The 25,429-nt window shown below is 37.5% G+C and overlaps 1 protein-coding gene across 1 annotated transcript in view; it reads left to right on the forward strand.

Moving 5' to 3' along the window:
• The window catches only part of LOC128644776 (potassium channel subfamily K member 1-like), an 80,957-nt gene that overhangs the window by 42,220 nt on the left and 13,308 nt on the right, over positions 1-25,429 (forward strand). Inside the window, exon 2 of the mRNA XM_053697322.1 lies at positions 18,532-18,927. Coding sequence (XP_053553297.1) covers positions 18,532-18,927 — 396 coding nt within the window. The remainder of the gene's footprint in view (positions 1-18,531; positions 18,928-25,429) is intronic.

The raw sequence follows: 25,429 nt of genomic DNA on the forward strand, positions 1-25,429 counted from the left end.
AATAGTGACTGATTAAACAGATCAGTTAATGGGACAGTTAGCACTGATCGAAGTTCTTTTAAAACCCTTGGATGAATATTATCAGGACCCACTGCCTTTGTAACATTTATTTTTGATAATGCTAACAAAACCTCATCCTCTGTAAAAAGATTACTGTTAAGCTTGTTTCTATTTTGCGTAGCATCCCTTAATGTAGACATTGTATCTTCACAATCTTTAGTGAAAACAGAACAGAAGTAATCATTGAGACAGTCTGCAATCTGCTTATCTCCTTCTATTATTCTACCATCAACTGATTTCAATTTTACTATTCCTACCTTATTTTTTCTTCTTTCACTGATATATCTAAAGAATGTTTTGTCCCCATGTTTTACTGACTGTGCTATCTTCTCTTCTGCATGAGCTTTAACCTTCCTAATTAACTGCTTAGTCTTTTTTTGTTGGAGTCTCCATATTTTCATATCATCATCTGCTTGTGTGTGTCTGTAATTTTTATAAGCTATCTTTTTTGTCTTTACAGCATGTGCTACTTCTTTGGAAAACCAAATTGGTTTCCGCTTTCTTTTACTTTTACAGACATGTCTAATACAGTGTGCGGTTGCATCTAAAATGGCGCCTTTCACAAATTCCCACTGTTCTTGAACCCCTGTAATAAGAGTTTTCCCCTTTAAATAGTTCTTTAGGTATTCTCCCATTAATGAAAAATCTGCCGTCCTAAAGTCTAAAACTTTTGTTTTAGTCTGGGTGGACAGTTCCTGAACATGAATACTAAACCAAACAGATTGATGATCACTGGATCCTAAGTTCTCACCTACAGACACATCTGAAACTGTATCACTGTTTGTAAGTATTAGATCTAATATAGCTTCCTTACGAGTTGGTTCCTTGACTAATTGTTCAAGTGATTCCCCTAGCAGAGATTCAAGAATATACCTGCTTCTAGCCGATCTAGCAGAAGGAATCTTCCAGTCTATATCTGGCAAATTAAAGTCCCCCAGTACTATAACCTTACCCTTCATGGTCATTTTGGTTATTTCATCTAATAACAGATTGTCCAGTTTTTCATCCTGCAATGGAGGCCTATATACAACCCCTATTCTAAAAACATTTTTATCTCCAATTTCCAAAGTCACCCAAATACTTTCCACCTCATCATTTGTTCCTACAATTTCATTAACCTTTATATTTTCATTTACATACAAAGCAACTCCTCCACCTTTCTTTCCTACTCTGTTCTTTTTAAATAACCTGTATCCAGGTATGACTATGTCCCAGTCATGCAAATCATTGTACCATGTTTCTGTTATAGCTACTAAATCCAAGTTGTCCCTAGTCATTATTGAAATGAGTTCAGGTAATTTATTTCCTAAGCTGCGAGCATTTGTGCTCATGGCACGAAGAATTTTTCTACTAGAATTTCTAGAATTGTTACTTGGACTAACAGTTTTGGCATGCTGTGGGGGGCAGGTGGATATATTAATGCTACCCCCCTTTATTAGTTTAAATGATTTCTAATAAAGTATTTGAACTCCTCTCCCAGATACTCTGTTCCTTTAGCATCCAAATGCAAGCCATCTCTCCTAAATAACCTAGTATCTTTCCAAACAGAGCTATAATGGCCAATAAAACCAAATCCTCATTCCCTGCACCACTTATCTAACCAAGAATTAAATGTTGTTATCCGCTCCATCTTTCCTGCTTCCTGGTCATACACAGGTAAAATAGCAGAAAATGATAGAGTTGATGCCACAGTCTCTAAATGATTACCTAGGTCACAAAACTCTTTCTGAACAGCAGCAACATGATTACTAGCCAGATCATTTGTTCCTAAATGTACAATCACATCTAACTCACTTCCCTTTCCTGTTGACCTTGCATTAATCGAAGGATGATAGAAATAGGTAATTGATAAGAAGAAATAGGTAGGGCATGGGGCACAAATAAGGTGTGTTTGTGAATAATAAGTACAGGGTGCAGAAAGTAACTAGTACCATTCCATGTCAAAAAGCTAACATTAAAAACACATCCAGAAAATGGTAGTTGGCTGTTGACTACAAGAATGCCGACTGGCACAGAGGTGGAGATACAAACAGTTTGTGGAGCTATCTCCAGCATAACAGAAAAATTCTCAGGATATATCTGCCACGTGCAAGAATTAATCTCGGATGCTAATAAACAGGGTTCAAAGATTGGGGAGGCATGTCTACAAGCTAAACCATGATCAGTTCTATCACAGTGTTAAAGGGATGTGGTGGTGTTTTCAGCAGGGATTATATATTTACCAATATATGTAGGTTTCCACCACGTCCAATTGGAATGCAAGAGATTAAAAACTGGGTGAGGTAAAGCAGAAAATGTACAAGCTAATTTAACAACATCAGGTGTGTAGGCAGTAATCTATACTAGACAAGAGTGTTTTGAAACATTAACATTATGTTCCCATTCAACACACTTTATGCTAGAAGTGTCAATATTCAACCATACATTATCCTTGGGGTTATCTAATTTTAATAGGGCACATAGTTTATCACTCTTAGGGAGCATAAGAATATTTTCCAAATCTAAACGTTGTTGACTCATATACATAACGTAAACCACAAAGGCTCCAACTATTACTACCTGAGGCTAAATTCTCCACAGCCATTGTGATGTTATTGTCAGGGTGCCAGGAATCAGACTGAGACTAGAAGTGCAAAAATAATCACACCTTTATTAATAGCAAAAAAAATAATAAGTCGAATAACAAGCCAGGAATCAAAACCAGAGCTGGTAGTCAGACGAGCCGAGTCAGGAGCCAAAGCGAGTAGTCAGTCGAGCCGGAATCAGGAACAAGGAAAACAGCAGAGTCAAGAACAAGCCAGGGATCAGGAACCAGGAAGGACGTCAGGCAGCCAGGTAATACACAGGAACTCTCACAAACAAATCTGAGACAACGCAAAGGCAAAGCATACTGAACAGAGGCCCTTTAAATAATAAGTGATGACATCACAATTCTGAGACTGCATCCTGTCTCACATGGATGATGCACACCAGTCTGGCCATAAAAGGAAGTGCAGGAATTGAGCAGCATCCCCCACAATGCACCATAGTCAGGAAGAGAGGTGAGTAAAATGGCTGCCAGCAGCACATGGCAAACACAACAGGGAAAAAACCCTGACAGTTATTCAAATATTTATACATACTAGATTCAAGTTGTAGACCCTTTCTTTGAGGTTCATATATAGTAGGGGCCCATTGCCCTATCAAATGTAATGCTGATCCAATATCTGCACCAGCGGCTGATATTTTGTTATATATAATTTCACTATCAATACCATTAAGAACACCTAAGGTTACACCAGTTCCCCCTAACAAAGTATCATACCACTCACGTCGTCTGCCTGAAGGGCAACATAAAGAGACATCTGGGGTAGAAATATTCAGGGAAATGTGTACCATATGGGAGAATGTTGTACTGTTTACACAAGTGTTGGTGAGGGGTATTGTATGTAACTTTGTAACATTGGGTGTTGTGTATGGATTACAGAATTGTACAAAACCACCATGCACACTTGTATACCCACTCATATACTTTGTACTCTTAAATACAAGGTATGTATTCTGAGGCCATGTAATCACTGCAGTTTGATTTCCACCATGTTGTATGGTTGTTATGTTAGGCGTTGATAGATTGTTATGTTTAAGAAAAGATAGAAAAGATTGTATGTTATTGAATTTTGTTGTATCATTTGGATTTGGTTTACTCAGTTTTATTGTAAAATCATTCAGCATTCCTACGAAACGTGGGGGAAGGTCTGACAAGAGGTAGCTTGTATAGTTGGTGTAAGAAGTAACTTGCATGCTACGTTGTTGTGTATCATTGTATGGGGTTAATGTTAATATATTTGAAATGTTATTGTAACATAGATCTTTAGATGTAGATTCCAAAATGAATACCTCATATCTTTTTTTGATATTACACTATTTTGGATCCTTACCTTCTAGGTTTATGTTATAATTATGTGAAGCATCACTGTACCAAGCAAACAAATTATAACATTTTACAGATACACGAGGTGTCCTATGTAATGGTGCAGACCTTTTTGGTCTTTCTAAAGGAATAGAGTTATTATTTGTGTTAAATAGTTCACAAACAAGTGTAAAATGTCCAGCATCTTCAGGTGAGTAATAACATGCCGTTATTAATACTATTGGGATGTACACAAAAATCAATATCCCCATCAGGAAAAGAAAGATCTTGCAGGAATGTCTTGGATCCATGATTGAGATCGTCATCCTGGACTTTGTGAGGAGTGATCGATACGTTATCACCCACTTCTCCTTTGTGAGGGGTGACCGATACCTTGTCACCCACTTCTCCCCTCTTTGGACAGAGTTTCACTCATGAAGCATGTATCCAGATATCCTTGTCGTCAGTTAATACTGCAGTCCTGGTCACAGCAATAACAGTAATGGACTTACTTAATGGGAAACTTCCTTTCTTTGCTTTATTCAGCTGGCGGATGCAGACAAGATCTCCAGGCTTGAAAGGATGGGTAGGTTCCTGTGAGGGAAGAGGTAAACAGGAAGACACGTCACCATAGATGCCATTCAACTTATCAATCAATTCCTTTACATATTGTTCCTTAATACAATCTAAATCACAATTTTTAATAAGCGGGCCTTTTACCCACGGAGTCGGGAATGGTCTACCCATTAGAACCTCAAATGGAGACAACCTGGTTGTCCGATTTGGGGTAATTCAGATTTCTGCTAAAATTGCAGGTAAATAGTTTTGCCATTTAATCCATGTACCCACTGTTGCCTTTAAAAGTTTTTTTTCCTTGATTGTGTGATTCATTCTTTCTACAATCCCTGAGCTTTGAGGGTGGTATGGAATATGAAAGTTCCAATTAATCTGTAACCATTGTACTAACTCGTGTGATTTTACTAATGAACGCTGGACCGTTATCAGAATTAATCTGAAGTGAACAACCAAATCTGGGGGTTATTTCAGTGGCTAAAATTTTAGTGACTGTTTTTGCATCTTCCATCTGGGTAACAAAGGCTTCTGGCATATGGTCAGTAGGACATGAAGGTGGGGCTAAAACAGCATACATATGGGCTGGTGTTTTACAATTACTCTGAGTGTATGCTGCCTCTTTAGCAATTCTGTCTGCTAGTGCATTACCAAGGGAAATTGGGTCAGATTTGTGTGTGTGTGCATGGCAATGTATGATCGCTATGTCCTTTGGGAGTTGTATGGCCTCTAAAAGGTCATTGATCAGGTCTGTATGAGAGATGGTCTTACCATCTGATGAAACAAAACCACGTTGTTTACATATCATCCCAAAATCATGCACAACCACAAAGGCATAACGAGAATCAGTGTAAATGTTAACAGATTTATCCTTAAACAATTTACATGCTTTTGTGAGTCCTATTAATTCTGCAGCTTGTGGAATAGAGCCTGCATCTAGCACAATGTCTGGTAGTTGCACAACGGCATAGCCTGTCTTATAAATACCGTCACTGGGCCGGGAGCAAGAGCCATCAACAAACACATTATCTGCATGGTCAAAAGGTTTGTCTATCAGGTCAGGTCTTGGTGTGGTAATGTGGTGTATTACCTCTATACAGTCATGGTGTGTTGGAAAGTCGGGTGAGCCTGTGAGTAAGGCACAAAGTATTCGGGCTGACCCTGAGGATACACTACAATATTTAATAGTCAGATTTGTATTATTCAGTAATATACATTCATAACCTGAAAGTCTTTGGGAAGTCATATGTTAGGTAGTGACATTTTTTACAAGATGTAAGACTTGGTGACTAGTGTGTAGTACTATCGGGTGGCCTAGTGTGATTGTTTCAACCCTCTCTACAGTGATGGCGCAAGCCACCAATGCTCAGAGACACACCGGCATCCCTTGTACCGGTATTGGAACTACTTTGGAAAAGAAAGCTACGGGACGCATATTGCCTCCACCATGCTCTTGAGCACAGACAGCAGCCATGGCTTTACTATTGTCCCTCGCATACAAATGAAATGGTTTACAATAATCAGGTAGACCTAATGCAGGGGTGCTTATAATGCTAGTCTTTAGAGCTATGTAGGATTTAGTTATGTCTGTGGTCCATTGTATACGTTCTGGGCTATCCCCTTTTATGGCTTGCCTTAGAATGGAATTGTGATGGGAGCACTCAGGAATCTGTTGTCTGGAATAGTTAAACATACCTAGAAAGGTGAGCATGTCTTTTCTAGTGGCTGGCTTTGGGATCTGTTGAATAGCTTGGATTCGTTTGGGACTAATGGACCGGTAGCCTTGGGAAAGCACAAAACCAAGGTAATCCACTTTTGTCACTCCTACTTGTAGCTTATGTTTTGCTATTTTGTGACCTTCGGCAGCAAGGTGTTTTAACAGACTAATCATATCTGCTGTATTTGTCTCCTGGTTAGGACTACACAACAGTAGGTCATCGACGTACTGAAGGAGGACGGAACCTTGGCTGGGTGTCCATGACCGCAAGGTACATGGGAGCACCTGCGAACAGACTGCAGGTGAGTCCACATAGCCTTGAGGGAGGCGGGACCAGGTAAGCTGACGCCCATCATAACAAAAAGTCATAAGTAGCTGTGTCTCAGGGTCCAATTGGACCGAAAAGAATGCATTAGCTAAATCAATGACTGTAAATATACGGGCGTCATGTGGAATGGCTGTGAGTAAGGTTGTAACATCTGGGACTATTGGGGATCACTATTTCATTAATCGCCCTTAGGTCTTGTACTAACCTATATTCATTGTCCTTCTTTGGGACTGGATTTATGGGAGTATTATAGGGAGAAACTACTGGATGGAAGAATTCCTTGTTTAAGGAATTCCTCTATCATGGGCCTTATCCCCTCTTTCTTTTCTCTAGACAATGGATATTATTTAATAAACACTGGAGTGGTGTTAGGTTTTAATCTGGCTTTATACGGGGTACACTGAACTAAACCAACGTCAAGTTTTGAAGATGTCCATACAGAGGATGGGACATCTGTCAATATGTCATTATAAAAACACAGGTTAGTGGACCCTAGACTCACGTCTAACCTACCCTGTCTAGTGACAGCTACTTTTACTCCAAGGGGACCCATAAGATCACGACCCAAAAGGTTAAGGGGACACCCAGTTATAATACGAAATGGGTACAAAAGGTGTTGGCCAGTACAGGGTACCCTAACTTCAAGTTGTTATGTGATGCAAGTCTGAGGTCGCACTCCATTATTCCCTAGAGAAGGTTCAGATTTTTCAGTAGTGCCACCATACATATCCAAGCATAAGGCGGAGCATGTAGCTCCGGTGTCTACTAGAAATGGTAGGGGTTCTCCCTCCACCTCTAGGATCAAGTATGGTTGTTAGTGATAACTTGTTGACACCACTGGAAAAGTTGGAGTGCTACCTTCTGGGCACCCCTATGGCCATTGTATGTTATGTTTGGGTGCCTCCACAGGTGCAGGGGCTATGTAAGGCTGTCGGTTATACTGTCGGGGATTGTAAGGAGGGCCAGAATTATTAGGGGGTTTTGGGCATTCATTTTTCCAATGTCCCTGTTCCCCACAGTTAACACAATGTATTCTGTTTGTAGTATACTTTCCCCTAGCTCTTCCTCTACCTCTCACATACATTCTGTTACTCCCTGCATTATTCCTTTCCTGGCCTGGCATGGGTCATAATGTTGTAAACTCTGCTTTTGATAAAAAGCAACATTTTTTCCCCTCTAATTTCTTGATGTCAAAACAACCTGACCCTTCCATTTCATGAATTCTTTTCAGGAAGTCTGCTGGAGTCAACTCCGGCCATTCAGAGACAAGTTGTTTCACCAACAAGGAAAGCTGAGGTTGCATATTACTAATGCAAGTCTGGACCTTCAGAGAGCCCATTGCCTCCCCTGATTCCATTCCAGCCTCTTCCTTCCAGAATTTATAAAAGCATTTAACAAATTCTACTACTGTTTCCTTTGTATTCTGCTTGCACGCTAGTGCAATTGACATACTTTGTTTATCCTTCCATACTCTATGCATGTGATATACCTTTAAGGTATATCCCTCCCACCTACTTCCTCTCTCTATATAAACCACCTGTTAACACCTTATCCCTGCCTGATTATTGGTGTTGATTCTTAGAGTACACTTATTCCTGAAATCTGAACCTCTCTACATAATCTTCAGGTCATCTCGCTATAATTCCTTTCCAGGAATTACCTTTGTTTGTGAATTCCCTTCACTGCCTCCGTTCTCATTCCGGATCATCTGCTGAGTCTCCCAAGTCTCCCAACTCTCCTGCTCAGCCTGCTCCAGCTGATCTCTCCTACGCAACACCCGGAAGTCACACTCACACAGCGTTCCGCTCCACACGCTGCAGACGCTAAGTATTGAGAGCACTATCTCACTTTCTATCTTCAGCTGGAAGCTCCGGTAAGCGATATAATAGCCATACTCCTGTAAACCGGAAAGTTTCACTTGATTGCTTAAACTCCGCTCATTCATGTAACCGGATCCTCAATGTAAATACTTGTATATATATATTTTGCCTGTGTGAGTGTGTGAAGACGGTTGTATGCGGGACTGTTTGTTTTCCAAGCTTAAGTCACTTTGTTTTCTGGATTACTTGTACATTTATTCTGGGAAATATCCACAAATACTAAAATACAGGCCTAAGATATTACTAAAGGTAACTCTATACTTGGGACATTAATCCATTTCAATATAAATACGCTCACAGCATATCTTTCCCTAAAACTGAGACTCCACATTTAGGGGAGATTCTGCAAAAGAGCAACAAACCTTTTTATGGTTATAACCGTATAATCAGGCCTTAAAAAAATCTCTGCTGTATATCTATCCATAATAAAATGGACCCCACAGAGATTCAGACTGTCTTTAATAATATCCATCAAAAATTGGATTATCTGGCTCGTGGGTTAACAGAGGTACAAGCAGAGACTGCCACTTTAAGAACTCTAATGAAAGAGTGTTTAACCCCTAAACCCTCAGAAATACCAGAACCACAGGTTCAGCCTCCTATCCCTTTCTCTGGTAAAAGATCCACGTTTAGGGATTTTAAAAATGCATGTGGGTTGTTATTCTCTCTCAAGCCCCGCACATATCATTCTGAGAGAATAAAAGTGTGCACAGCAATTTCATATCTCACAGGTGAACCCAGAACATGGGCAAATCGCTTTTTTGAGTCTAATAACCCTATATTGGATTCCCTAGAGGATTTCTTTTCAGCCATGTCTGAATTATATGAAGATACCCACACTCAAATTATAGCTGAGACTAAACTACGCTCCCTGAAACAGGGAAAACGAACCGTGGAGGAATACACCACGGACTTCCAGATGTGGGCCAGCGATTCTTTATGGAATGAAGTCAGTTTACGCAACCAATTTCGTCTAGGATTATCTGAAGTATTGAAAGATGAGTTGTCTCGCCTAGACATGCCTGAAAGTCTTGCAGGGTTAATAAAAATAAGTACCACTCTGGATCGCAGAATTCGAGAAAGAAAGGCAGAGAAAGGAAGTTTTGAGAATCCTCCTAAACATTTCTACTCATCAAATCCACTGCATGAAAAAGTTCCTACAAGTTCCATTCCCATGGAGATAGGAACCATTAGGGGTCCACTATCCCCCGAAGAAAAGACCAGGCGCCGTCTTTCCAATTTGTGCTTATATTGCGCAAATAAAGAGCATGCAGTCTCAACCTGTCCTTTGTTGGAAAAACAAAAGAAGGGTAAGAAAATAACTTTAGAACATTTATACAATGATAACAAAACAGATCAATTAATCACCTCTCTCTTTTTACAGTGGGACCAAAACAATCTTCAGACTAATGCTTTTGTCGATTCAGGGGCTTCTGGGGTGTATATTGACACAAATTATGTTATTGCTAATAAAATACCCACGGTGTGCAAACAAAATCCTGTGTACGTTACATTAATAGATGGTTCCACCATACAAAAAGGACCCATAACGCATCACACTATACCACTTCAGATTACAATATCTACTTCACATTCAGAGTACTTATCTTTTGATATAATACCAATCTCTATGCACAACATAATTCTAGGTTACTCTTGGTTAAAAACCCATAACCCTTCAATAGACTGGTCACTCCATAAAATCTCATTAAATTCTAGTTATTGTCAGAATACTTGCTATCCTCATGCAAGCATTGCTAGTATCCAACCGATACCAGTGGTTTATCAGGATTTGGAGGATGTGTTCAACTTAAAGGAGGCTGAAAACCTCCCTCCTCATAGAATATTTGACTGCCCAATTGATTTAATCCCTGGCTCTCAAATACCTCATGGAAGAGTTTATTCTATGTCTCAAAAAGAACTTTCTGATTTACGTTCCTATTTAGATGAAAACCTCAAAAAAGGATTCATCTCTCATTCCACATCACCTGCTGCAGCCGGTATGTTTTTCGTAACAAACAAAGATGGTACACTCAGACCAATTATTGATTATAGAGCTCTAAATAAAATCACAATAAAAAATCGTTACCCCTTACCTTTAATCCCAGAATTACTAGAAAGACTGTCTGAGGCCACAATATTCACAAAACTCGACCTAAAAGGTGCCTATAATTTGATCCGAATAAAAAAGGGCGATGAGTGGAAGACCGCATTCCGAACTAGGTACGGGCTTTATCAATACAATGTAATGCCTTTCGGTCTTTGCAATGCCCCGGCAACCTTTCAATATTTCATTAACAAAATATTCCATGACTTAATTGACATATGTGTCATCATTTATTTAGATGATATTCTGATATATTCCAAAACACTTGCTGATCATGAGAAACATGTACGATGGGTTCTAACAAGACTTAGAGAACATGTTATATGCAAAACAGGAAAAATGTATATTTCACACTAATCACATAAAGTTTTTGGGATTTATTATAACACCAAATAAAGTCCAAATGGACCCAGATAAAATTACCACTATCCTAGATTGGCCAATTCCTACAAACATTAAAGCTTTACAAAGGTTTCTAGGATTTGCAAATTTTTATAGAAAGTTTATTGAAAATTTCTCTTCCATAGTAAAACCACTGACGTTTTTAACTAGTTGTAAAAACAAATACTTATGGACAGATGAGGCTCAAAATGCTTTCGATACTCTAAAGAAAAGTTTTACCACAGCACCAGTCTTAAGCTTACCTGATTATCGACTACCTTTTATAGTAGAAGTAGATGCGTCAAACTCTGGTATAGGAGCAATCTTGTCACAGCAAGATAAACATACTAACGATCTCCACCCCATAGCCTTCTACTCTAAAACTTATTTACCTGCTGAAAAGAACTATAGCATTGGTGATAAAGAGCTTTTAGCTATAAAAAACTCGTTAGAACATTGGAGGCATTTCTTGGAAGGTACATTAGAACCTTTCAAGATTTATACTGATCACAAAAACTTAGAATTCCTTAAAACAAATAAGACCCTCTCTGCCCGTCAAGTCCGATGGTCCTTGTTTCTGGATCGATTTAATTTTCAATTGACATACAAGCCTGGAACTTTAAACATTAAGGCTGATGCCTTATCCAGACAGTATGATAATCAACCACATCTCATTACTACTACTCCAATAATACCTGAGAATAAGATTATTGGAGCCCTCACAACTTTCGAAACGGAAGTTCTAACTGCTCTCTCCAAAGATACAGAGATACCAGACTCTTGTATTAAAGATCCATCAAATAATTTATTCTATCACAAAGACAGATTGTATATTCCACCTCAGCTTAGAAAAACCGTTTTGTCCTATACCCATGATAATGTCTTGTCTGGACATACAGGCATACAGAAGACAATAGAGTTAACAAAAAGGTATTTCTGGTGGCCACATATTGATCAATATATATACGATTATGTCTCCTATTGTGATGTTTGTGCTCGCAACAAATCAGAACACAAAAAACCAATTGGCTTATTAAAATCCATACCAATACCTGATAAACCCTGGAGCGTAATATCAATGGATTTTATAGTTGATCTACCCAAATCACAAAAATATGATACTGTATTTGTGGTAATAGATCATTTGACAAAATTAGCTAATTTCACGCCCTTAATAGGTTTACCCACTGCTAAAATCACTGCTCAAGCTTTTATAGACTCAATTGTACGTCTTCATGGGTTACCCAAAGTCATAATCTCTGACCGTGGAACCCAGTTTACTTCTTCTTTTTGGAGATCCCTTAATAAGCTTTTGAAAATTGATGTTAGGTATTCCACGGCTTTTCACCCTCAGACTAATGGCTTAACGGAGAGATTAAATCAATCTTTGGAACAATATCTTCGGTGTTACATCACCCATTTGCAGGATGATTGGATCTCCTATTTACCATTAGCTGAGTTTTCCTACAACAACTCCATCTCCTCATCCACAAAAATGACACCATTCTTTGCAACCTATGGTTATCATCCAACATCCATCACTCTCGCTAAGTCACCTGTAAATTCTCCAAGTGCCATGGATTATGCCTTTACTCTACAAGCGAGACTGGATTTATTAAAAACCCATCTCACTGAAGCAAAGGATAGGCAGAAGTTTTATTATGATAGGAGACACAGACAAACACCAGTTTATAAAACTGGTGATTTGGTACTCTTGTCTACAAAACATCTCAGATTACAACTGCCTAGTAAAAAACTGGCAAATCAGTTTTTAGGTCCATTCCCCATAGAGATGATTCTCAATGACAATGCAGTTAAACTAACTCTACCAAGGGATTTCAAGATTCACAATTCGTTTCATGTGTCTCTACTGAAACCCTATAAATCTGATCCTCTTGGACAATCCGCAGTTCCTCCGACTCCTGTTGTTCTTGATGGTCAGGAAGAATTTGAGGTGGAGAAAATTCTTGACTCTAGGTTACGTCGCGGACGTTTGGAATATCTTGTGAAATGGAGGGGTTACGGACCGGAGGAGAATTCCTGGCAGCTTCATTCTGATGTTCATGCTCCAGTTCTTCTGAGACGTTTCCATCACAGGAATCCTTTCAAGCCTTGTCCGGCTTCTCTGAGGGGGGTCCCTTGAGTGGGGGGAACTGTGATATACCTTTAAGGTATATCCCTCCCACCTACTTCCTCTCTCTATATAAACCACCTGTTAACACCTTATCCCTGCCTGATTATTGGTGTTGATTCTTAGAGTACACTTATTCCTGAAACTCTGAACCTCTCTACATAATCTTCAGGTCATCTCGCTATAATTCCTTTCCAGGAATTACCTTTGTTTGTGAATTCCCTTCACTGCCTCCGTTCTCATTCCGGATCATCTGCTGAGTCTCCCAACTCTCCTGCTCAGCCTGCTCCAGCTGATCTCTCCTACGCAACACCCGGAAGTCACACTCACACAGTGTTCCGCTCCACACGCTGCAGACGCTAAGTATTGAGAGCACTATCTCACTTTCTATCTTCAGCTGGAAGCTCCGGTAAGCGATATAATAGCCATACTCCTGTAAACCGGAAAGTTTCACTTGATTGCTTAAACTCCGCTCATTCATGTAACCGGATCCTCAATGTAAATACTTTTATATATATATTTTGCCTGTGTGAGTGTGTGAAGACGGTTGTATGCGGGACTGTTTGTTTTCCAAGCTTAAGTCACTTTGTTTTCTGGATTACTTGTACATTTATTCTGGGAAATATCCACAAATACTAAAATACAGGCCTAAGATATTACTAAAGGTAACTCTATACTTGGGACATTAATCCATTTCAATATAAATACGCTCACAGCATATCTTTCCCTAAAACTGAGACTCCACATTTAGGGGAGATTCTGCAAAAGAGCAACAAACCTTTTTATGGTTATAACAATGCATTTCTATGCTTAATTCTCTCCACATTGCGTCACGTCCCTCACGTGTGTTTAGGGCATAGCTAATTGTTGGATCATGACTCAATTTACTAATAGTCTGTACATTGTCCCAGTCCCAACCTGATTCAGGGTCATAGTCTAGAAGTGAATCAATGGTAATTCTTATGTCTGTCTGTCTGTCATGTTTTTGTCCCTGTAACTTTCTTTTTAAATACATAATACAAGCTGATGGATGTTGACGGGGATTTGGGGCTCCCTTAGTAATTTCCCTTAATTCAGCCGGGGACAAAGGTTTCATAATTAATTGGTCTCCCACAGTGAGAAATGGCATACTGGCTTCTGGTTCAGCTGCCTCCTCCCCTTCTACTTTTTCATTCCCTCGTCTATATTGTGGGGTCAATGTAGGGGGGCAGGAAGGTGTTACTGGTTTGACCTTAATCGGGGGTTTGGGCATAATTGGGGGTTTAGCGACCTGGTATCGGGGAGTTACAAAAGGTTCCGGCATGGTCCATCCCTGGGGTACCTGAGTAGAGGCAATAGCCATGGTCTCTAGATCAATGTCATTCGGGGATGGAAGGCTAGGATATAGTTTGTTCTATGATTGCAAAGATAGGCAAGGGGCGTGGGGGGTTGAATATGATGTCTGTCTTTGCTTCCTACTTTTACCCTTCTTTTTATTCCCATCCACATCGATATATTGCCAGTGTGCAGCGACTATCAGCCAATTTTCACCACCCTTTTTCATATAATTCATATCCCACCCTGGGTCACCCTTATACCATGGAAATGCTTCTTCATCACCTAGACACTACCCTTTTACCATATTCATGTGAAATGTATCATTATCCCCTTCTCTGGGGAATGGATCGGAGCTTCTCATGGCTTCCGTCCATCCTGCTATACTATTAACCCAGGGGACAACATACACGTATCCCTCGGGCGACACCCTTCCCACATAACTTTACAAGTCTCTCCCAGTCTAGATGGTGGAAATTGTTTAGACTGGGATTTGTCCATTCTCAACTCCTAACTTATCCTTTAAAAATTTACAACAAAAAAATGCAATTCTTTACCTTTAAGAGCAATTAATTATTGTATCTTTTGCAAAAACCAAACTAACTGGAATGGCTGTACTGAACCGAAGCACTCCGGTAATCCGCAACCAGTTATTGTGCTTCAATGCTTAAGTTTGCAACAAGATAAAATATCCCTATTCCGTTTCCTTCAGTTGTCACTTGCGTTCACCTTTTCTGTGTCAAAGGGTTTCCCCTAGCCAGAGAGATGGGGCATATTACAACGTTCAGTAACCTAACAGCAATACATATTAGCAGCAGTTTACTTTTTTAACACTTTATACAATAAGCAACATTTTGCCATACAGCGTATTTAAAAAGTAGATATGTGCAGCGTCAGAAAATTTGGTTCGGATTGATTCGGACCAATTCGAATTTCGGGTCGGATCGATTCGAATTCAGAAGAAATCGAATGAATTCGTTTCGGATTCATTCGGATTCATGGGAAATTTGGTTCGATTCAAATCGATTCGGAATTTCGGTCAGTGTTAAGTGGGATGTGCTGTGTATTACACTAGTATACTGTACAATACTAGTGTAATAGACGGCCATCCGAATCTACCGAATAAATTCGAATCGATTTGGATTTATTCTGTAGATTCGGCACTACCGCAATTCGAAAATTCGAATCGATCCGAATTCGACATATTCGTCCGAATTTCGATTCGGACCGAATCGAACCGCACATGTCTATTAAAAAGCAAGAGTGAGAATCAGTAGCTTTAACCTCAGCCAGACTTTAACCTATGTAACCTGATTTCTACCAAATCTATTATTCCCATTTTAGTCTACCAAAGACTAACTAAATTGGAATCTACCAAAGATTCACATATATATATTTCCCAACTATTCCTATGTGGATGGGACTTTAGTGATCCCGGGGTAAGAGAAAAGGTCAGAATAAAAAGACTCTGTTCACTTACCTTACGGGATCTCCTGTCCCATCCCACTTCTGACACCAGTTTGTTGGGTACACTTTTTCTCCTTACCCCTGGCTGATAGGGGTCCATCACACGATTCTCCAGAGCCCTGGGAACCAGCAAGAAAAATCACACAGGCACAGAGAGTGTTTCTCATTAGTTCCGTTTATTATCAGTATTCACAGTAGTTTTATAGTAGCTCACACGTCACAAGAGGCCACAGGAAATGGAGGAATGCAGTTAGAAGAAGTAACAGAAAATGTCCATATAAGTATATATGAGAAACCTATGTAAAGGAAGTTGTGGAATGCTGCTTGCTGTAATACAATCATATGAGTTTCAAACTACCCTTATGTGTCAGTTTCAAGTTACCCACTAGCATAATATACCCATGATTTTGTAACTTAGTAATTTTTTATTGTAGATTTAAATAATTTGAGTAGGGTTAGGGTTTATTTAATATGTAAAATAGTTAATTTAATTGGTAGTTTAATGTAATTGTAGTATAATAGTTAGGGTACGTTAATAGTTTAATATAGTTTAATTTAATTCTACAGGTAAGTTTTAATTTATTATAAGATAGGGATGTTGTAATTTTAATATAAAGTTAGCGGGTTGTTAGGTTTAGGGGTTAATAGCCTATTTTAGTTTATGGCGATGTGGGGGGCTGGCAGTTTAGGGGTTAATAGGTTTAGTTAGTGGTAGTGATGTGGGAAGCCAGGGGTTTAGGGGTTAATACTTTTATTTAGTTGCTGTGGGGTCTGGGAATGGCGGAATAGGGGTTAATACTTTTATTTAGTTGCGGCGTGGGTCCAGGAGCAGCGGGATAGTGGTTAAACATTTTAGTATAGTGGCAGCATTTTTGTGACAGGGTATAAATAAAGGGTTGGAAGGCCTTTATTTCCTTGTGTATGGTTTTAAGCTTTTTCCTAGTTTTATTTTAGAAATCCTAAGATTCTGTATTTTCTTCAGGGTTGCTTGGATTTATCTGCCAGTTCTTTGAAGTATCAGTTTTTGTTATTGTTTCACATGAAGATTGTTAATCTTATTGTCATATTTTTTTTCTCTCCCTTCTTTGAACCTTAATTTGGTTTTAATGTGTTTTGTCTTTTACAGGCTCCTCCTTTTTTTGAGCCTATACATATGTGCTTTTATCTCGGAAAGCTTTTTTTATTTCTTTTGCCAATTTTTTTCTGTTAGGAGAGTTTGAGTTGTCCAATCTCTTTTTCTCTCTTCTTATCTTGTTTTTTTCATCCGAATATACAGCAGTTTGGAGGACAGAGTTTGATTTTTGTTGTTGCCTAAAGTGGTGTCTTCGGACAATATAAGTTGGAAATGTTTGTTCTTTTTGTCACAAGATTTCTATGGAGAGGGTTCACCATAATTTGTCTTTGAAGTTTCTTTTCTGCAAGTTATACAGCGTTTTAGATAATCCTTTAGTCTGTCTGTTTTAGATGGGTCAGTTTCCTCCTCGATGGATTATTGCCCTTTTTCCAAAGTAACCTTTGGTGGAAAGTCTTTCAGGCAGTAATCTCTGGTTGATTTCGTATTGTGAAAAAATGAGTAAGTAGATGCTTGTCCCGCCTCATTACTCATGAACTTCACTGCTTAGGTATAAGTTTCTCAGGAGTAATGATTTGTTGACTCTCACCACCTGTATGAAAGAAAGCATAATTTATGCTTACCTGATAAATTTAATTTTTCATGGTGGTGAGAGTCCATGAGACCCCACACTGTTATTTTTTTGCACATCTTTTTTCCATGCTCCTTTATTGCTAATATTCCTTTTCCTACCTATCTTGTTTGCTATATGGCAGGCTGGTTACCAGTAAGGTTGGAGGGGTGTTATAGAGCTCTTGGGGTTTAGGAATATTTGCCTCTTATTAGTGTCCAGGAAGAGTACTTCCCAGGAGTAATGGATTGTGGACTCTCACCACCAAGAAAGAAATGAATTTGTCAGGTAAGCATTAATTGTTTTCTAATTATACATAAACATTTAATGTCCCTTAAAACTGGGTTATATATATATATATATATATATATATATATATATATAAGAGAGGGTTGTTGTCAGCACTATCAGTTTTACCAATAAAAAGGGGTAGTAACACAAAGGTCCAAATGTTTAGTACTTGTCAGACCTTTGGTGCAAGGGGAGAGTAGAGAAATTTTATTCACAAAAGTAGAAATACAGAGCCTCTCCTGTCCAGCACTAACCAATCCCTAAAAAATATAATGGAATAAGCAATTCTAAAGTGACAACCCTATAGAAGCATAAAGAAATAGTAAATATCAAAAACATCAAACAATTGCTGCAAACAGGCAGCAATTGTTTGATGTTTTTGATATTTACTATTTCTTTATGCTTCTATAGGGTTGTCACTTTAGAATTGCTTATTCCATTATATTTTTTAGGGATTGGTTAGTGCTGGACAGGAGAGGCTCTGTATTTCTACTTTTGTGAATATATATATATATATATACAGTATATAGTTTAAAGGTTAAATCAATAGCTTTTTACATGTACAGTATTACTAAGATTTATTTAAAATTGAGCAAGGTTATTGTGAGTTTAAAATCAGTTTTTTTTAATTGCATAAAAATGAGTCACAAGTTCAGGGAATTTTAATTTTTAATGTTTATTAACATTTTTAATACTTTATATTTTGTATTTCAGGCTATGGTCATCCATTCCCAATATCATTAGGAGGAAAAATATTTTGTTTGGTTTATTCAATATTTGGAATTCCGTTCACATTGTCTGTCCTCTCTATCACTGCACGCAACTTGCTCATCTTTCTTCGGGACAAGCCGATACACCACATTCAACTCCGATTCAACATATCGAGAAAAAAACTGGAGTGGTTACATGCTGCCATTTTAATGTGCTTCTTATCAATTATTTTCTTTTTTGTCCCCGCAATTGTGTTTAATGTTGTTGAAGGGAACTGGGACTATGTAGATGCTCTTTACTTTTGCTTTATTTCTCTAACGACTGTAGGATTAGGAGACTATGTTCCTGGAGAGCAAAGTGGCCAAAAGATGCCGGACCTGTATAAGCTATCTGTTACATGTAAGTCAATATTCTGGCTCAGTACTTCTTTTTAATATACAGTTTTTTTTTTTGAAGAGAGAGAATATTATATCCATTCCACTTTTATACTAACAGTTTTGAATTGTGTATGATCCCCCCCCTCCTCAATCTTGGGCTGTACGGTGGGATAAATAGCAAGTGTCCTTGCTATATCTGATAATCATATATGATATGGTTCTACATCTCTGCATATACTCTTCTCAAGTCAGGGGCAACTTTGCGATTTTCAGGAGACCAGAGATCAAACGTATATAAGATATTGATAAGCTTACCAAACTTCCATATATACGGAAACCTAAATATAGAGATGCCAGAAATGCATTAGTTGAAGAGATTCCAAAGTAATGCAAAATGGGAGTGGTGGCATGAGGACGACTTCATTATGGCCTATGACATTATTTAGAGATGGTTTTTGGTTAAGTTTTTCTGTTGCAGATTATAAAAACTATTGGCTATATATGATGTTTTTTTTTTGTTTTGTTAATATGTAACATGATTTTTACATGCTAACTGCTTGTCCTTGTAGGTTATAAGATGTAGGAGTGCCAAATGACAACATTTTTAGATAACAGAGCCTTGAAGGGCCATTGTAGTCAAAAATGACATGTTTTAATCTGTTAAACCATGTCATTTTAGACTACCAACCCTAGACTACACAAAGGGGTAAACACTCTGTAGAAATACCACTTTGCACTCACAAAGTACTGCTGAGTGGAAAATACCGCTGATCCAATCAGCAGTGCTAGTTCCACATTCGAGTTGTGCGACTAGGTTGCTGATTGCATCAGCGGCGGTTTCCAATTGCGACCAGCAGTGTCTTAAAATCACATGTTCTAAGCGGATTAGAGCATCTAGTTTTTTTTTTTGTTTTTTTTTTACTATAATGACCCTTTACATGTGTGTGTGTGTATGTATATATATATATATATATATATATATATATATATATATATATATATATATATATATATATATATATATATAAAACCCCTTTCTTCACGTTTATGACATAAGATAGATATGTATGTATTTTCATAAGGTTTCTCAAGACTATGTTTTTTGTGTCTAGATAAAGCAGGTAGTAACCTTCATGGTACGTTTGTGCTTTTTATTTGTTGAATTTTCTTTTTTTTTTGCTTGAAAAGCTCAATGCTGTACTTGGGAATTTCTTGCACTGTCTTAGACGAGGATAATATTTTAAGGAGTGTTGTCACTGTGCAAAATAGTGCAAAATGATGAGGGTGTTATCAGCATAACTTCTGTCTAGGGCTGGTAAAGTTTGATTTCTACAGGTAAAAATCTCTAAATCAGGAATTCCAAAATCCAAAGATTCTAAAATCCAATTTTTTTATTTTTTTAAAGATTTTTTTATTGAAAATATCAACAATTCAATGCAACAGCAATACAATCAGTCTACTGAAAGTATAAAATAAAAGTGGGTGATTGCAATATAGTGGCAAAATACATTCATAAAAAAACCTAAATATCTATATAGAATTGACATATTCTTCCCAAATAAACTAAATAGCATAATAATCATCTATTTTACGTATGGCAAAAGAGTGTTGTTTTTCCAAAGACAATGTCAATGTAACAGAATTTATTCATTCTTCCAAAGATTCCCCCCCTCAGAATCTGGAGATTAATTGTTTAAAGGGACACTGAACCCACATTTTTTCTTGTGTGATTCAGATAGAGCATGCAATTTTAAGCAACTTTCTACTTTACTCCTATTATCAAGTTTTCTTCATTCTCTTGGTATGTTTATTTGAAAAACAAGAATATAAGTTTAGATGCCAATTTTTGGTGAACAACCTGGGTTGTTGTTTCTGATTGGTGGATTCATTTAACCAACCAATAAACAAGTGCTGTCCAGCGTACTGAACCAACAAAATAGCTTAGATGCCTTCCTTTTCAAATAAAGATAGCAAGAGAACGAAGAAAAATTGATAATAGGAGTAAATTCGAAAGTTGCTTAAAATTGCATGCTCTATCTGATTCATGAAAGAAAAAAAATGTGGGTTCAGTGTCCCTTTAACATTAAACTCAAAAGCTTAGTTCTAAACCTACATTTTAATTTGGTTGGTCTGTTAAAGAGACAAGCTACAGGATCTCTAGATAAGTTAAATTGAAGTACTTGATGTGACGCATAATGATAGTATTCAAGATTAGGGACTCCCAAACCACCCTTATCTTTTGGCATATACATAGGTTTCATAGAGACTCTTGTCATACGGCTGGACCAAATATGAGGGTTTATAACTATTTGTAAATGATGTAAGCAATGCTTAGGTAGTGGTATAGGCAATGCCTGAATAAATATAATATTCGTGGTAGCATCATCATTTTTAAATAATTTATACGGCCTAACCAGGATATGTTTTTCTGTTCCCAACCCTGAAGGTCCCTGTGTATGTTTTGTAATAATAGAAGTAGGTTGAATATAACTGATAAAACATTTTATCCATCACAATCTAGGGGGGACACTATAGATCTTTTTCACAGCATAGTGGAACAAGAAATAACTAGGCTAAACAACAAAGAAACTCAGAAACTAAGGAGGTCAGATAATCTAACTAATAAAGAATGGAAAGCCCTAAGAGAATTACAAAAAAATGAGAACATAGTAATTTCCAACTCTGACAAAGGGGGCATGATAGTAATAGTTGACAGAATGGCTTATACTAATGAAGCATATAAACAGCTTAGTGATAAAAACACTTACAAAAGATTGACATTTAATCCAACCTTAAAGTTCATAAGTGAATTGGAAAAACTTCTGGTTGAAGGCAAAAAATTGGGAATCCTTAATGAAAGGACAGCAGAACACTTATTAACAAGATACCCAGTTGTCTCCACATTTAAGCACATACCTAAAATGCATAAGGACCCCCTCAATCCCCCGGGGAGACCTATAATTTCCACCATAGGTACTCTGGGGGAACGTTTGGGAGAATGGATTGATGGTTTCCTCCAGCCAATTGTGAGGAATATGCCCGGATATTTGAGAGACACCAAACAACTACTTAGAAAACTAGAAGAGTTTGTTTGGAAAGATACTTATCTACTACTCACTATAGATGTGGTGTCTCTCTATTCGTGCATTCCCCACCAACAAGGCCTCCTAGCGCTGGAGGAGATCCTCAAGCTATACACGGAATATGATATGGTTTTCATCAGTTATCTGGTTGACACAGTTAAATTCCTATTAAAACACAACTATTTTGTATTTGAAAACAACATTTATTTGCAAAATAGAGGAACCGCAATGGGGGCGAAATTTGCCCCCTCATATGCGAATATCTATCTTGGATATTTTGAGATTTTCAAAATATTTGGGGAATTAAATGACTACAAGGATAATGTTTTATTTTATACGAGATTTATCGATGATATCCTTGTAGTATGGCAAGGTGACATCAAACAGCTTGAGAACTTTGTTAAGACCCTTAATGACAACAGCATGAACCTAAAATTTACATACACTTGGCATAGAGACAGGATAACTTTTCTTGATGTACAGATTAAAATAGATACCATTAACAATGTCTTATATACAGAAACATATAGAAAAGATATTTCAGGTAATACCATACTGCGATCAGATTCCCACCATCCTACACATCTCAAAAGAGCAATCCCAAAGGGACAATTTATGAGATTGCGCAGAAATTGCAGCAATCTCAGGGACTATAACACCCATGCAGAAGACCTAAAAAATAGACTGATCAAGAGGGGTTACAAAGAAAAAGCCCTTACAGAAACTATTGAACTAGTCAGATCAATGGATAGGGCAGAATTACTCAGTGATAAACAAAGAGAAAGAACAGGAAACAATAATCAATTAGTCTTCTCAACAAAATACAGTAATCAGTACCATAAAATCTGTAAGATTGTAGAAAGGTATCTTCCCATGCTAAATAAAGAACCATCATTAACCAACATAACAACAGAAGGTGTAAAATTTGTATCAAGACGAGCCAAGACAATAGGTAACTATGTAAAAAGAAATTTTGCAAAAAATGAAAAAGGGTCTACACGAAATTGGCTAACTAAAAAGAATGGGACCTTCAAATGTGGTGTAAGACCGTGCAAAAGTTGTAGCTATGTCAAAACGGGAGAAATCTTCCACTCAAATACTACTAAACAAGAATTTAGGATATTCCAACACTTAACATGCACATCGAAGTATGTAGTTTATCTTATCTCCTGCAAGTTATGTGGATGCCAGTATACAGGCAGAACCATCAGACCCCTAAAGGACCGAATTCGAGAGCATTTGTTGTCCTTAGAGCCCTTTGAACCAAAAACACCAGTGGCTGAACATTTTTCTAGACATAGACCAGGTCATACATTCGATGAAGATTCATTGAAATACGTCCTATCTTTGTTTGAATTTCAAGCAATAGATTGTGTCACAAAACAAATCACAGGAGGGGATAGATTAGCTTATCTAAACAAAAAGGAAGCCTTTTGGATACATAAACTCCAAACAGGCTTCCCAAAAGGTATGAACAAAATATGGGATCTAAAATTATTTATAGGCTAAATTATAGTTAAAGTATAAACATGAATTTGCACTAGTCTTAAATTAGTTAATATAATAAATAAAAATAAGCAATTGATTAAGAATTAAAATTTAAGCTTATCTAATACCCTGAAATTAAATCAAATCAATAAGTGAAAAGAAAGTATTAAAAATGTGCATTACCTATATTAATAACACAAAAAAAAAACAAAAAAAAAAAAAAACTTAAAATCCAGGAATGTAAATAGTCTCCCCATTATAATTATAAATATAATTGTAATTATAATTGTAATTATAATTATATATAAAAAATCTATTCTAAACCAACATACCATATAATTCTCCTTTAAGCAGCTACTTATTAGTTTTCTACGATAATTTCTAACATAATTACAATAGTGAGAGAAAATAAACATTTAAGATCTAAAAACATTTTTTGGATCTAATAAATTTATTATTATGTTAGTAATTCCTTTAAAAATTAGGAAATAAAAAACTTTGAGATAAGTTAGAAATTCTATGTAAATATTTGTAGAATATTTATAACTTTGTTGCCTATTATATATGTTTTTAAAGTATACATGTGTATCATACAATATTATCAATGCAGTTTGTAAAGGTCATTGAAATTTCTAACAGCATTGTTAAGGGTTAAATGAGAGAGGTTTAAATATTCACAGGGAGAGCAGCTGTGTATCCCTGATGAAGTGCTTGTTGTAAAGCAGGAAACGCGTCGGATGCAGCACCTGTGTGCTGAGGTTGTATGAATAACAATAGTGTGCCTTCCATAACTGGAATTTTAACTAAATTTTCAATAAATGCTTAATTTTATTACTACTAATATTGGTACAGCCTGCAATTTCTTTCCAAACCCCTTTACATGGACTGTTTTGTAATAATGACAGATAATTTAAAGGGACGGTAACCCAAAAAATTCTTTCATGATTCAGATAGAGAATACTTTGAAAGTACCTTGGGTGGTCACGGAATGACTTTCAACTAGAAAGCCTTTGCTAACACTGGAGTGTGACGACTGTGAATATAGCAGCTGCGGCATACACTGACACCAGGAGCTGTATCAAGTAAGGGGATTATCGAGCTGGAGACACTTCGTTATTAAGTTGCATTGATACGCACAAGGAGCCGTAAAGGGGAAAACCCAGTGGAAAGTAAATGCATGTTTATTGAAGTGTATGTTGAATGGCATGGGCATCATTGTATCGATGAACTATATGAAGTGTAACACAGCGAAGTCTGTTGTCTAATGTGCTCACAATAAGGATCAAGTCTGTTTAAGGAATATTCTCCCCTTCTCAGCTGAAAGTGTTCTCATTAGCCGCAACCTATACAACAGTTGCTAAGAGCGTGCAGTTGCACTATGTGTTCCTTCCTTTCTTTCAGGAACATTTGGGCATTTTGGATACAACTGAGTGGCTGTTTAGAGACGTGCTTTCAGCACTAAGTGCCTCTTTTCATAGAAGTCTGTTGACATCTCCTGCTCTTTATATATGTTCCTGACTTCCCTTGTAGTTTTATTTTATTCATAGCATGTATATACTTGTTTGGTTTACGTACTCTGATATTTATAATTTGGATATTTTGTGCTGCCTTGTCATTCTTTAGCAGTATATTTTTCTACTGCTCTTTTCTATTTACGTGTTAGACAGTATTTAAACCTATACCTAGGGCCCTAGGGGTATTTCCTATACACCCTATTATAGCGGAGATCATCTCCAAGGAATGGGAGAGACGGCATCCTTTAAAAGATTGTTTCCTGTCCCTACTTCCAACGCGGAGGTATGGAATAATGTTCCTAAAGTTAATGGCGCCATATTCATGTGGGCTAAGGGCACTAGCATTCCGGTTGAAGATGTAACTTCCTTTAAGGATCCGTTCGATAGAAAGCTTGAGGGATACTTAAAAAGGGTGTTTCTGCAGATGGGCAACCTTATT

The sequence above is a fragment of the Bombina bombina genome, chromosome 1 (assembly GCF_027579735.1).
Source record: "Bombina bombina isolate aBomBom1 chromosome 1, aBomBom1.pri, whole genome shotgun sequence".
Taxonomy (NCBI): domain Eukaryota; kingdom Metazoa; phylum Chordata; class Amphibia; order Anura; family Bombinatoridae; genus Bombina; species Bombina bombina.